This window comes from Perca fluviatilis, chromosome 1 (genome assembly GCF_010015445.1).
Source record: "Perca fluviatilis chromosome 1, GENO_Pfluv_1.0, whole genome shotgun sequence".
Lineage (NCBI taxonomy): Eukaryota > Metazoa > Chordata > Actinopteri > Perciformes > Percidae > Perca > Perca fluviatilis.
Window position 1 is genome coordinate 17439227 of NC_053112.1, and position 15083 is coordinate 17454309.

The 15083-nt window shown below is 42.1% G+C and overlaps 1 protein-coding gene across 4 annotated transcripts in view; it reads left to right on the forward strand.

The window, feature by feature from the left end:
* The window catches only part of tsc2 (TSC complex subunit 2), a 31821-nt gene that overhangs the window by 13144 nt on the left and 3594 nt on the right, over positions 1-15083 (forward strand). For 2 of the 4 annotated variants that reach the window (XM_039795256.1, XM_039795247.1), the window contains exons 25-31: positions 400-494; positions 3128-3268; positions 6027-6188; positions 6323-6481; positions 8249-8355; positions 10056-10298; positions 12573-12839. In XM_039795256.1, the coding sequence (XP_039651190.1) occupies positions 400-494; positions 3128-3268; positions 6027-6188; positions 6323-6481; positions 8249-8355; positions 10056-10298; positions 12573-12839 (1174 nt within the window). Of the gene's footprint in view, positions 1-399; positions 495-3127; positions 3269-6026; positions 6189-6322; positions 6482-8248; positions 8356-10055; positions 10299-12572; positions 12840-13567; positions 13658-15083 lie in introns of all 4 variants that reach the window. The other 2 variants (XM_039795274.1, XM_039795265.1) reach the window with 2 other exon arrangements.

A 15083-nucleotide genomic window follows, 5' to 3' on the forward strand; every position in this document is an offset into this window, starting at 1 on the left:
CGTTAGCTTCTTCGTCTCATCTGGGGTCTGATAAACGGTAAATTTATCAAAGTCTATGCCCATAACGCTATTTTCCATGCAACTAGCCAGGGGCGTAGCACACAATTCTGAGCCCTGTAGAAAGGCATTTTCTATGGGCTCCTCCCTGCATCCACAGCTATTCATTCTAGCATCTTTTTGGGCCCTCCTCACATGAGGGCCCTGGGTACTCAGTCCCCTTCCCCCCCCCAGTCCAACATCCCTGACTGTAGCAGTCATACAGTATATTTCACACAGTTTTCATGGTAAATCAGCCCCCGAGGCTTTCACCGCTGTTTGTCAATCTGCCTGATGAGAAATTGCTGTTTTAGTTTAGTTTTACATCTCTATTTCTTAACATTCACACCTATATGTCTTCAGGGTTTGCGCTCCAACGCCCTGCTGCCTTTCGATGACGGTCATGAGCAAAGTTCATTTCGTGCCCGAAGCACCAGCCTCAACGAAAGGCCCAAGAGGTAAAGCATATGTACACACGCACACGTGTATATACACACACATGTACACACACACACACACACACACACACACACACACACACACACACACACACACACACACACACACACACACACACAGCTGCAAGTGCTGACGTACAAACCAGCAGCAGCACCGCAAAGCCTATGTGGCCATTGTTGTGTAAGAGGTTTGAGGTTGCCAAGGTAACAGGGGACTCAGCATGACTGGTACTGTGGCGTGATGGTTGCAATGACTCCTCTCAGGTTGCCATGGTGATCATCAGTTCATTTTATTTATTGTTTGTGCTTTTTACATTTTGAAATGTATTCTTTTTCCGCCACGATTAGTTTTTTTTAAATTTTAAATTCACTTCTTCTAGTATTAAATGACGTACAAGGGGTGGACAAAATAGCATGAACAACACCTGTATAATATAATTTAAGGCAAAAGCCCTACATTTGATAGACAATTTTCGTTGGCACTCGAAGAGCTTTTCTCCCTGTGGTGGTAATTAAAGCTATAGTGTTTGTGTGTTGTTTTAAGGGATTGCATTATATTGTATATACAGTATGTTTGTGTTATTGTGTCCACCACCTGTGGCATATAAAAGTGCATACAGAGTGATAGCATGGGGAAAGAACTACCTGGTTTTCTTTCTTCTGCTGTCACATCTCACCATTTGTTGTTTATGACCACAGTAAATACAGACTTTACATGTGCACAAAGGGAAATACACACTTTCTCTATCACACAGAGGTGTAAGGAAGCTTTTCTCAACGAGGCGCCATTCTTATGTCAGTTGTTCGTGTCTTTATTGCCCCCAACTACCTGCGATTTAAAAACATCCAAAGTAACTCATTACAACATAGTCTAGAAGATCACAAAGAGAAGAAGTGGACTGAACCGAAGTTTAATCAGTAAACTAACTGGGCTGTGTCTATACCACTCTGTAACAGATGTTTGTTGTGATACACAGTTTTGCTGCCAACTAAAAAGAAGATGAAGAGATTTTCCTATTGTTTTGTGTGTGACCTATGACGAAAAGACACCAGTGTGGATGCACGTGTTTTTCACATGAAAGCACTGCTTAAAAAAGATTACATTAGGTCCCCTTGTTAAACCAATATTTCCACAGTGCATCCCAGTGCACATTTCAAAGATCCAAAATGACTATAAAAAGAAGTCAATATAGTTTGAGACCACACTACACTCTCCGGATGGACCATTCCCTAAAGAATCTATACTCTCAATAGATAATCCATCTAAATAATCTATATACACTGCTTCCCCATAGTATATCTTATTATTTGTTGGCTTTTTTGCCCAGAGTTTCACTGTAGCATTTTTATTTATATCCCCTCTCCTCCTTGTTGTAAAATTACATATGCTTACATAGGAAATAGTGGGCGCAGCATCTTTGTATACGTATTTTTCCCCGAGTCTTCTCAATCTTGGTCGTGTCCCCCCTCACCTAATGGTTTAATTTAAAAAAAGATAAAGAAACTCCTAACACCCTTGCTGTCATTGCAATCAAGCACACTCCTCATTACAGCTTTTCATTGTAACACATAATGCCTCTGCTAACATCAGTTTCTACTGACCATACAAACCATATAAACCCACTTTCAGTGTTCCATATGGTTATCATTCATCCCATGATTTGTCCTTGTGCTGCTCATTGCTCACTGTTGGTTTGGAGGGCAGCATGTGAATAATATAGCCTCTTCTCTTTTCCTCTCTTCCAAAAGCCTTTATTACCTTTTAAATCTATTTAAGTACCAATAATGACACAAATTAGAGTCTAGTACTTCAATGGCTTCCTCAAAGTATTTAATCCAGACTTGTTGTGCTCCAACCCTCTGTTTAACCCTGCATTTCATTTTCAGTTGAATGTGATGTTCTTCTGTTTTTAACTTCCATTATGTCAGGCCTGTGCTGAGTCCATCCCTACTTTACTTCTCCTGTACTAGTCCTTGGCTTCACTATATACCTGCTGTGTAAAATAATGTTTATTTTGTTGCTCTCCTGAATACGTTCTGTGTGTATTTTCTTTTCTGAGTAGCAGAAGCTGTTTTACCCTCTGCTGTAGCTTGTCTGTTTTTCCTTTTTAAGTTGATGTTTATCCTTTTTTATTTTTATCCTCTCTTTCTTCTACGCTCTCCTGTAATCTGATTCATAGTGTTCACAGCTGTTAATTTTCACCTTGTTTTTGTTTTCCTTCAATTCTTCATTTGACCCCCTTCCCTGCCTCCTGCGATTGGGTGCTGCGTTGTGGTTGTGGTTTTGGGGGGTGGTCGTATCATCCTGGATCCTTCCTACATTGCTCCTGGCCCCTGCCTCCTCTTGGGAACTCTGCCCTCTGACCTTTGTGGCCCTTCCCTTCCTACCCTGACAAACACCCCCCTCCCCCTCTCTCCCCACCCTTCTGCGTGGCGTGTGCCCTTTGCTCTGGTGCTCGGGTGACAATTCCTGCTGTCTCCTGATACACCTCAATGCACCACACTCTTCCCCCACACTCCCAAACCACCCGCCACCCTCACGATGACCCACCCCCTTACTGCCCACCGCCACCATATCGCCAACCCGGGCCCGTTCCCCTCACCGTGCGCCATGGGTACTCATCACCGCCCAGTCTGCGGGCAGCAAAAGTGGCGAAGGCGGCAGCGGCGGTAGCCAATAGCAGCAGCTCTCCAGTTAAAGAGCTGAGGGACCTGTCAGCCATGGATGCTTTCCGTTCCCGCAGCATCAGTGTCTCCGAACATGCGGTCCGCAGGTTAGAGAAGAGCTTTCTGGGTAACCAATCAAAAAAAAACAACAACAACCTAAACACTTGTTGCTTCCTCCATGGGATGGTTCATGGGGGTGTAGGATCATTGTCATGTTGGTCCGTTGGGCGGGCGTTGGGTGGTTTGTTGCCAGGGACACCTGGGGCGGGTGGTGCATGCTGGAGGAAGGTTTGTGTGTCGACCTTTTTGGTTTGTTTTGGGCTGTGATCATACACATGCTGTTCTTAGATTTTGTTTTTATGGTTTGCTTTTGCATGCAGTGTTTGCAGAATACACCGGAAAACATTTGATGTTTTTGTTTTTGTTTGATTTTGCTCTAACACAGGTTTTGCTTTTATTTTCATTCAATTTTAATTTGTCTTTGACTTTGTTTTGCTGGGTGTATTGCTAACTGGTTTTGTTTGGCCTAACAACAAATGAATGGCAGGAGGGACTGGTGCAATGCATGTGTATCCAAAGTGATGGGATCTTATCCTGATTGACAACAACCACAACCTACAACTCTGCCTCCCTTCTCCTGGTGGGGGGGGCACTACTGCTTCCTCGGCCAGTCACAGGGACAACAGCAACACAACAGCTTTGTTTGCTTGCTTGACATAGTTTTATTTTGCTCCACTGACAAACGTATACCGTACTACTATGACCATGGCAATCTCGTAGTGTGGGATTTTAAAACTAGCTGGGCAGATGTGAACTTTTAGATGTTTGATTATAGACTTGAATCATTCATATCACTATATATATATATATATATATATATATATATATATATATATATATATATATATATATATATATATATATATATATATTTATTTATTTATTTATTTATTTATTTATTTATTTTTATATGAGACACAAACACTCTCTCCCTGACTTATCTTCACATCATTTATGCTTGGCTGACTTGCTTAAGCGACAGATGTATGATCTAACATTGCAGTTGTCAGAAGTGGCTGCAGTGCCACTACATTGGTAATGTCCTACCCCTCCTGTCCAATAGATGGTAGCAAAAGCCCAGAGCTACTTTTCAAAGTAAAACCTAGAACTTTATCATATCAAACAACTGCAGTGTGTATCTGATTAACCTGCTTCAACTGCTAAATGGCCGCAAATCAGCTTTTTTGTGTCTTTTGAATGGCTGTTTTCTGGTTGAGACTTGTTTCACTTCAGACAACATGACCATGTTTTAAGTTTTTAGACTTTAAGGTTTTCATAAACTTAACTCTACGCGATATCGAGAAATGACTCTAAACACATTTGTTTTATTCTTCTTGTTTAGCTGAGTTTGTGTCGTGACACTCATAAATCCATATTGAAAAAAGCAAAACCTTGAATTCTTTTAAATGCCATATCATTCAGCTTTAGTCTGAATTGTGTACTTGCATTGAAATAAAATACAATAGATAGGATTGTGATAAACAATATTAAAAAGCAGTGAACACATCAAGTTCTCTTTCAGTCGTGAGCATGTCATGGTCATGTTGTTTGGAGTACGTGTCCACTAGGCAAAATGAAAAATGAATCCTTGGCATTTGAAGAATGGTAAGTACAAAATGCCTGGAGAAGTTGTTCATTCACATGCTGGGACTTGGTCTGAGTGAGAGATTTATTCTTCTTTTCTGACAGAATTAATGAATCTGCAGCTGTATAAAAAAGAGATCTATCCTTAAATCTTTCAGAAGTTTCTTATGGTGTGCACATATAAACATTTTAATTATATTAATATAATAGTATATAATATATATAACAGTGTCTTATGTAACTAGAGATGGTTACAGGCTAACACAAATAAAGCTAAACCTGTTTACCATCATAGATCCACCAAGGACAGATGTTCCTCTTGCATTGTTCTTTTTCTATATTCATACAAAGTTGTCTTCTACCAAATTTGTTACTTTTTTATCTTTACTGTGGTTTTCTCTGAGTCTGTGAGGCATTAAAACAATCTGCCTGCCTTTTATACTCCCCACAGTGATGAACAGAGACATCGCAGTTGGGCTCAGTCAACCCAGAGTGTTATTGTAAATGGCTAATTTTGAGTGTGTATACTTTTGAGAAGCGAGCCAGCGTGGCTTTCATTTTGACTAAGTATCTCTCGAGCCCTAATTGACACTGATGTTAGCATCTGTAAAGGTGCTTTTAACCTGATTTGCCTGTAAAGCACGCAGTAATGGTTGATGTGGATACAAAGGGGTGCAACTCATTCTACAGTGAATACTAAAAATGAGATTTGGCAGCAGCGGAGTCATTAGCAGACAGTTAAAAACATTCACTCACACACAACTTCTACCTGCTAGTTTCTCTGCAGTCTTGTGGCTTACTTAGCATCAAAACATGTTGCACCATAGATCCCTTCTGCGTCCTATTCAGAGCTTTTCTGCATCTAGGGAAATAACCAGTGTGGTATCACAGCTTATGAGGCCACTTATACCATGTCCCAGTGTGTGTCTGTGATTCGGTGCTGGAGAAAATGTAGTTATGTGTTAGTGCATTTGCTTATATACACACATAGATGCATGTGTGCATATAAATGCTTGTTTTGCATGTGATATAGATGTGAAACTTTGGTGTGTTTGAGTGATTTTTGTGACGTTCTTCAGTTCTCTCCGTGTCTCTATATCTAAGTTTGCATGTCTCTGTGTGCACTGATTACATGTTAAACTATATCTGGAGCCAGCGTGCTTCCCTCTTCCTCCTCTGCCCTTCTCGCTGTTCTAACTTTTTCTCCGTTTCCTTCTGTAGGATGCACACCTCAACCACCACCTGCAGTCTGGGCTCCGCCGATGAAAGTGCGGTGACTCAGGCAGATGAGGGGCTGAAGACTGTCCATCTGGAGCTCACAGAGACCTGTCTGGACATGATGGCACGATATGTCTTTTCCAACTTCTCTGCCCTGCCCAAGAGGTGGGCAAGAACTTGTTTTTTGTTTTATCAGTATGTTTCTATGGTGGTTGGCCCTCCACAATGGTGATGTTTTAAAAAAAATGAGTTGTGAGAGGCTGTAGCAGTCATGAAATGTACCTCTTTTGTCCTCCTAGGTCTCCCATCGCAGAGTTCCTTTTGGCAGGGGGTCGCAGTATGACTTGGCTGGTAGGAAACAAGCTGGTGACCATAACAACCAGCGGAGGGGTCAGAACACAAGCGCTGCTGGGCATGGACATGGCTGAACGGCTGGGAGGAGGAGGGGAAATGACAAGGTGAAGCCTGCTCACAACAAAAAAATAAATCTTTGGCATGCCAAGGTCAGTCTGTCTGTCTGTTGCTTGGTCGGTCCACCGCTTTGGTCCAGACTGAAATGTCTCAACAACTATTGGATGGATTGCGATGAAATTTGGTATAGACATTCATGTTCCCCTAAGGATACATTTTAATGACTTTGGTGATTCCCTGATTTATAGCTGTACTTTTTCATTTAGTGCTAATTAGCAAAGGTATAATGCTTATCTAAAACTTAGGGAAATGTTGGAGGGTACAGGGACAGTGGAAGAGAGCATACAGGAGACAGTGGAAGAGAACAGTGGAAGAGAGCATATAGGAGACAGTGGAAGAGAACAGTGGAAGAGAGCATACAGGAGACAGTGGAAGAGAACAGTGGAAGAGAGCATACAGGAGACAGTGGAAGAGAGCATACAGGAGACAGTGGAAGAGAGCATATAGGAGACAGTGGAAGAGAGCATATAGGAGACAGTGGAAGAGAACAGTGGAAGAGAGCATACAGGAGACAGTGAGCATATAGGAGACAGTGGAAGAGAACAGTGGAAGAGAGCATACAGGAGACAGTGGAAGAGAACAGTGGAAGAGAGCATACAGGAGACAGTGGAAGAGAACATACAGGAGACAGTGGAAGAGAACATACAGGAGACAGTGGAAGAGAACAGTGGAAGAGAGCATACAGGAGACAGTGGAAGAGAGCATACAGGAGACAGTGGAAGAGAACATACAGGAGACAGTGGAAGAGAACATACAGGAGACAGTGGAAGAGAACAGTGGAAGAGAGCATACAGGAGACAGTGGAAGAGAGCATACAGGAGACAGTGGAAGAGAACAGTGGAAGAGAGCATACAGGAGACAGTGGAAGAGAACAGTGGAAGAGAGCATACAGGAGACAGTGGAAGAGAGCATACAGGAGACAGTGGAAGAGAGCATACAGGAGACAGTGGAAGAGAACAGTGGAAGAGAGCATACAGGAGACAGTGGAAGAGAGCATACAGGAGACAGTGGAAGAGAGCATACAGGAGACAGTGGAAGAGAGCATACAGGAGACAGTGGAAGAGAGCATACAGGAGACAGTGGAAGAGAGCATACAGCAGACAGTGGAAGAGTCAATGGACAGGACAGGGAAGAGGAAAGCTTTAAGTGGAGCAGCCACTTATAGTTGTACTCAAAAGAGTGGTCAACCAAATGGCCATTTATCACCAAAGGCACTACCAGCTCCTATTACTGGCGCTCTGTTTGCAGTGCCCAGCAAGGTGTGACTGATGTCAACAGGCATGTTAAAAGCAAAGGGCATCAGGCCAACAAACGGGCACCTAAGTCAGCAAGTGGGATGCAAAGGTTTATGCTTCAGCTTCTGTTGGTGACATAACAAGAGACCAAGGTACATGGTACATAAGAAAACCAAAAGACTGGTGGTAATTTATCAGATATACCAATTGTTGTAATTTCTATTTGTGCTGGTTAATTATTAACAAATTGAACTTCTAGCAAATAGTGGGGTGGGGGTGGGGGGGTAGGTAGAGGGGCCACTGCGGCAACTATTGGGATGGCTCCTCCCCTAACGCATGTAATCTCACTCAAAACTTTTGATAAAACTTGAGAACCCTGTTGTGAGAATGTTGGCATGCTTACGTTAGTATCTAGCTCAAAGCAAAACTGTGCCTAAGTACAACCTCACAGTGCTGCTAGCATGGCTGTAGATTTCTTGTTAGCTGCTTTGCAATCCTATCTCTTATCTGGTGCTGCAGGTCTGATCCATCACTACACACCCGAATCACCAAAGAGGCTCCAGCCAAACTGGAGTCACAGTCGAGCCAGCAGCACAACAGACGCATACGGTACCGCTCCATGTCAGGTAATGAATATTCAGCTGCATGGCTTGTAACACTTGGCCTCAGAACTTAGAGCATCCCATGATACACAGCCTTCTCTCTCATTATTAATGGTTTTGTTTTTAAAGAGAACTTTCTAATCTTACAACACTAAGGGCGTTTTCACACATACCTCGTTTGGTCCGGACTTTCGGACTTTTTAGTTTGATCCGAACCAAAATTAAAGGTGTGAAACCTCCCCCGGACCACGGTCCGGATCAAAAGACCAAATTTTGGTCCGACAAAAAGAGGTGGTCTCGGTCCGGACCAAACTGAACCATGGTCCGGTTCGTTGATAGTGTGAAAGCATTTTTTGGATGGTTCGGACTTTCGGACCAAATACAGGAAGCTCTGGCAGGCTCTCCTCGTGTTACAAGACCGGGGAAGCTCCTTTTAAGGAACAGCTCGGTGCTTAGTGAGAGAGAGAGAGAGAGAGACGGTAAATGCGCTCAGAGCAGACAGCTGTCGGCTATCAGAGCAGAGAATACATCATCAGTTTATTTGTTAAGTGGTAGTAAATGTACAGTGTAGGTTTCAGTTTGTCTCTGAATAAATGCTCCAGAAAGAAAGTTCCCGTATCTTGCTTCTCTACATCACAACAAAACAAAAAGAGCCGCGGCAGTAGGGGAGAGCAGCAGTCAGTTGAATAGCCTAAACTCGGACCCAGATAGAGGATACGAGAGGACGGGGAAGCCCGTCAACAAACCAATCAATTATAATTATCTGGAGACGCAGCTCACGTATGTGATGACGGCAGGACGTAGTTTTGTCACGTATAGATCTGTAGTGCGCTTGCAAAACTGCAGTGTGAAACCAAAACTTACCGGATCAAATGTATACAATGTAACAAAAACATGAACCTTGGTACGGACCTTGGTTCGGACTTTCATGTGTGAAAACGCCCTAAAATACCTGAGACTATACAAACCTTGCATAATAAGCCAATTCAGGACGACCACCACTCCACTCGGCTTGATCCTTACTACTGGAAGCATTAATTAGTCTAAACTGGTAAAAGAGCTATTTTCCGAAATCCATTTTTTAAACTTCTTTTGAAGAGAAGGCAAAAAGAGTTGTGTGCCCGCTGCCTTTAAATTATAACTAATTTATTATTATAACTAATGCCTCTGTTGGCTCATGCTTTTTGACTGCAACCCACTCTACTCCTGATACACGTCATGTAACTGAACATTAGTGGCATTATTTATCATTATTCCATATCGAGTCGGAGTTCATTCAAAGGAAAATGGGATGCAAAATTAGACTTCTTGGCTGTGATCTGCCAAGCATTAATGTTTGTCTGTACTTTGTGTGCTTTGGATTTTGTGTTGGTGGATCTGGAATCACATAAGGAATCATAACTAGATCTTGCTGCCTGTGTGTATTTTAAGTATGTCATTCTTTTTGGCGTTGTCAGTCTACCTCAGCGTGAACAGTACATCGCTTGTCCTTATGCCGTGTCTCTTTTATTAAAGCCAACCTGTGTGATTTAAAAAAAAAATAAAAATAAAAAAAAATATCTAAATATCTTATAATTTGAGCTTTCTGTTTCAAACTGGGTATAATGTCAGGTATGTTTTATACACTATGGAGGAATGTGAGAAGAGCTTGATGATGATGATGATGATGGATGATGATGATGATGATGATGATGATGACGACGACCTTCCTCTCTTTATTCCAGGTGGCCATGCTCTACGTGCCAGTCCTGCTCAAAGTCTCAGTCCTCTGGTGTCCCCCTCTGAGGGGGAGTTAACTGCTCCGCTCTCTCCCCCCTCTTCTTCAACCCTGGATGGTCTGGGTCCTCCCTCCTCCACCTCAGCCACACCGCATGCTCCCCAGCCACTCAAAGACAACCCCAGCCTGGCTGAGTTTGTCCCCATGCTCACACAGGGCTGGGCAGAGATCTTCATACGGAGACCGTCTGGTATGCAAACTGCACGTAACAATAACAACAGCAAATGAATGAACATCAAGAAGATTTTAATCTTGTTAATTCAAAGAAGGTTTTAAACCATTTTCTGAAGCATACTATGTGCTTTTATATTGGTTTTTGTACCTTTCAGGGCATCTTTGATTTTGTTGCTGGACAATGTGAAAATGAACTTGCAACAACTTGAAACATTGAAAACATTTTTTAGTTATTAAATTAAAGAACAAATTATCAAAACTAAATATCTTTATTTTGTACAAAAATAAATGGTGTTTTTCCAGCAGAAGAAGACACAAGCCCTTTTCACATTGCATTCTCTTAGCCCAGGGTTAACTTAAGCCCAGGGCTATGCCATTTGCACTGTACTTCTACTAGCCCTGTGTTAAGTGTTAGTTGGATACGTAACTAATGTTTGCGTTCTAGAATGATGTTGCTACTTGCTGTTAAAAGCAAGCAGCGACGTACATTCTATTAACACCATTTCACACTGGAAACGTTTAGCCCTCAAATCAGCCTAGGGCTAACAGCTCCCTTAGCCTGGGGCTAAATGCAGTGTCAAAAGGGCTACAAATGGTGTATATCTGAGCTTGCTTGAAGACACCGGCAACGGAGTCCCTGCTTGCAGCTGTAGTATTACATTAAGATAATGACAACAACAACAAAAATCAAAAAATATGACAAAAATAAAAAGGCAACTAAATGTTCTCTGTGGTGTACAGTCTACAGTATCTCACAAAAGTGAGTACACCCCTCACATTTTAGTAAATATTTCATTATATCTTTTAATGGGACAACACTGAAGAAATTACACTTTGCTATAATGTAAAGTATTAAGTGTACAGCTTGTATAACAGTGTAAGTAAGTAAAGTTTATTTATAGAGCGCTTTTCACCGATAAAAATCACAAAGTGCTTCACAAGGTACAACCACATTAAAATACATTGGATGAAGATAAAACATTTAAAAGGTCAAAGATAAATTAAACCCAGTCAACTAAAAGCTTGTTTAAACAACAGTGTCTTGAGTTGCCTTTTAAAAGAATCAACAGAGTCAGCCACACGGAGGAGCAAGGGCAAGGCGTTCCAGAGTCTGGGGGCTACAGCCTCGAAGGACAGGTCTCCCCGTGTTTTATAGCGAGTCTTTGGCACTATTAAGAGACTTTGGCCTGCTGATCGAAGGGCACGGCCTGGGGAGTATGAACGTAACAAGTCGGCAATGTATCCTGGGGCCTGACCATTTAATGCTCTAAAGGTTAAAACCAATATTTTAAATTCAATACGAAATTTAATAGGTAACCAATGTAGGGAGGACAGAATGGGATTAATGTTTGTCCTTCTGCCAGATCCTGTTAAAAGCCTTGCCGCAGCATTTTGAACCATTTGAAGACGATTTACAGCAGATTTGTTAAGAAACATAAGAGAGTTACAATAATCTAAACGTGAAGAGATAAAAGCATGAATAACCATCTCAAGGTCAGAGTCTAAAATGTAAATGTGCTGTCCCCTCAAAATAACTCAACATACAGCCATTAATGTCTAAACTGCTGGCAACAAAAGTGAGTACACCCCTATGTTAAATTCCCATAGAGGCAGGCAGATTTTTATTTTTAAAGGCCAGTTATTTCATGGATCCAGGATACTATGCATCCTGATAAAGTTCCCTTGGCCTTTGGAATTAAAATAGCCCCACATCATCACATGTCCTTCACCATACCTAGAGATTGGCATGGTTTTATGTCAGTTAGCCTAATAGCTAGTTTGATTTGCATTGAGGCATGATTTTATGGAAAGTACCCCATGCCAATCTCTAGATATGGTGAAGGACATGTGATGGTGTGGAGCTATTTTAATTCCAAAGGCCAAGGGAACTTTATCAGGATGCATAGTATCCTGGATCCACGAAATAACTGGCCTTTAAAAATAAAAATCTGCATGTCTCTATGGGAATTTAACATAAAGATATTTCCGACTTTGTTGCCGTAGCGTTTAGACATTAATGGCTGTGTGTTGAGTTATTTTGAGGGGACAGCACATTTACACTGTTATACAAGCTGTAAACGTAATACTTTTACATTGTAGCAAAGTGTCATTTCTTCAGTGTTGTCCCATAAAAAGACATAATGACATATTTACTAAAATGTGAGGGGTGTACTCACTTTTGTGAGATACTGTATCTTGTGCACATTTTATCCCTTTGCAAGTGGATTCTCATACATCGTCATACATGCTTTGGTAAACTTTCAAACCGTCTCTCTGTCTGCCGTCACAGGTAACACCAGCTGGCTGATGTGTCTGGAGAACCCACCCAGTCCCTTCTCCTCGGAGCTCGGCAACATGCCGCTGCAGGAGCTCTCCACTGTCCTCATGGCCATGGAGGGTGTGAAGGAGCCTCCTACCCAGACAGCCAGCGCTCCTGCCAGCACTGCTGCTCCAGCACCAGCACCAGCACCAGCACCAGCCCCCGTCTCCGAGCCGCTAACCCAAACACACAGCAGCGTCGGAGGAAAGGCAAACCTGATGCAGCGTTCCAACACTGGTGAGTAACAGTCTGAGCAGAGAAACGTTAAAAGATCAGAACGTTTGTGTTATCTTTTCATCTTGCTGGTGTGTGTTGGGTGGTTGTAATTGATCAGTGCAGGTTATTTGTCCCTAAGTTTTAGGATTTTGTTACCAGTCCAAAAAACACAACAGTACAGCCAGAATATTTAGCTGCAGAACAGAAAATCCTATTACTTATAAATGTAATGTTATGCATGAACGCACCCTTCCGGCCCGCATGACTGCCTGTCTTTGGTCCCATTTCATGGACTGAACGAAGTGCCAAATTGCCTGTAAATACTTTATTTGAACCTGAATCAATAGGCCTGCTTGGAATTTCTTAGGTCATTGATCTTCAAAGTAAACTGCTTTGACATGATTTTTGTTTATCAGTCAAATGTCTTTTCTTTGCAGTAGCCTCCTGTTCAGTGATGCCCAGTGTCCTGTGCTTTTGTTTGTGTTGTCTCTACCTCTTGGGCTAGTCTGCCTTCAGTTATTCATCTTCACATTCTCCCTTTATTTATCAACTCGTCTTTTTTCTTCACTATTTCTTTCACTCTTCTCCCTACACTCTTTCTTTCAATATTTCTTCTTTTCTAACTGCTTTTGAGATTTTTTTTTTTTTCTCCCCTTGTTTTGATTTGTTTGTTTTTATGTGTTTTCATCCTCACCCCCATGCTGGTTTGTGTTTGGCTACGGTGTGTGTCCTCTGGCATCTTGCTGCAGTAAGCGGCTCTCTCTGGTCTCTGGGTCTGGGCTCTGTCCCCCCAGGCCCTCCAGCCCACGGCAGGTTGCACAGGAGCATTTCCTGGGCAGGTACAGTCCACCACATGTCTGCGCCCCCCCACACCTCCGCTCCCAGAAAAGTCCTGGTGTAGTGCGTTTCCTCTCACTTGCGCAATACAGTGGTCTGCAGCACAAACTGGAGGTGAAAATTGATCATCTCGTCATTATCTCTTAGCAGATCCAAAGACAGCAATATTGAATACTCGATAAAATGTTTCAAATTAATATGACCTTTTGGGAAATCTGCTTATTCGCTTTTTTGACATCCGTTACATGACAGGATAAAAATCCCTCTCATATCTTTCCGTTAAATATCAAGCTGGAGCCAGCAGCTGGTTACCTTAGCATAAAGACTTGACTTGAAAAAGGGGGAAATAACTAGCTTGGATTTGTCCAGATGTAATAAAACCGGGCATCTCTCAAACTCATTAAACACGCTATAAATATGTTTGTTTAATCCATACAAAAACGTAAGTGTAAAAACAACATGTTGCAGTTTTACAATTTTAAGTACCAGACTTATCCTTGGCCAGGATGCTATGCTATGCTACGCTAAGCTAAGCTAACCGTCTCCTGGCTCCAGTTTCATATTTAAATGGACCGACTTGAGAGTGGTATCGATCTTCTCATCAGCAAAAAAGCAAATACCTGTAAATCTATCCCTTTATATGTAAATGAGATATGAGGTGTAGGAGTTTCTTTGTCCATTTTTTTTAAAACTAGTTGTGCAAAGGACCTGCAGCTTTATACAAAAAAAAAACAAATGTGCAAGTGAAGGAATTCAGCATTTCTGCTTTACCTATCGGTCTTCTATTAACACGGGGAGGGAGGGTCCTCGAAAAGAGATGCTGAAAACGTGCCTGCGCTCGGATCAATCAGTCCAATGACCCCTAAAGAGGATTTGCTTTTCCTTCTTAATCATTTTCTCTAACTCTCTGTCACTGAAATATACTCCCAGGTTGACCTTTTAACCATAGACCCGCTGATGTTGTCAACAGGAAAGCCCAGACCTCATCCAACTAAAATGCTCTGTCTTGCCTCACCGGTATTAGACTAGTTGGGCGAGACAGACATTTTCTGAGTTGCAGTTTTAAGGGGCCAACACTGAAGTGTCAAAGAGACCCGATTGTGTTGCCTTTTTCTTTACGTGTAGGAAGGGTGTTAGTTGGGAGAAACAGGACGTGGTCTGGGCTGCTGTTGAAGTAGTTGCAGTGTGTTTTGGCCGAGATAACCAACAAAACAACCAAACGGATGCATGCGGCTTGATGGGGAAAATCAAGTAGATGAACCAGTGATGGATAGATGCTGCATTGATCTGTCTTTCTCTCTCTGATCTCTGTGTTTGTAGGTTGGATTTACTGCAGGTCATGATCTTAATGTCTGTTCATGTGTGCTTGCCTGACTGCCTTTGAGTTTGTTTGATTAATGTCGATACGTTCTGTTTCTGATTCATTTT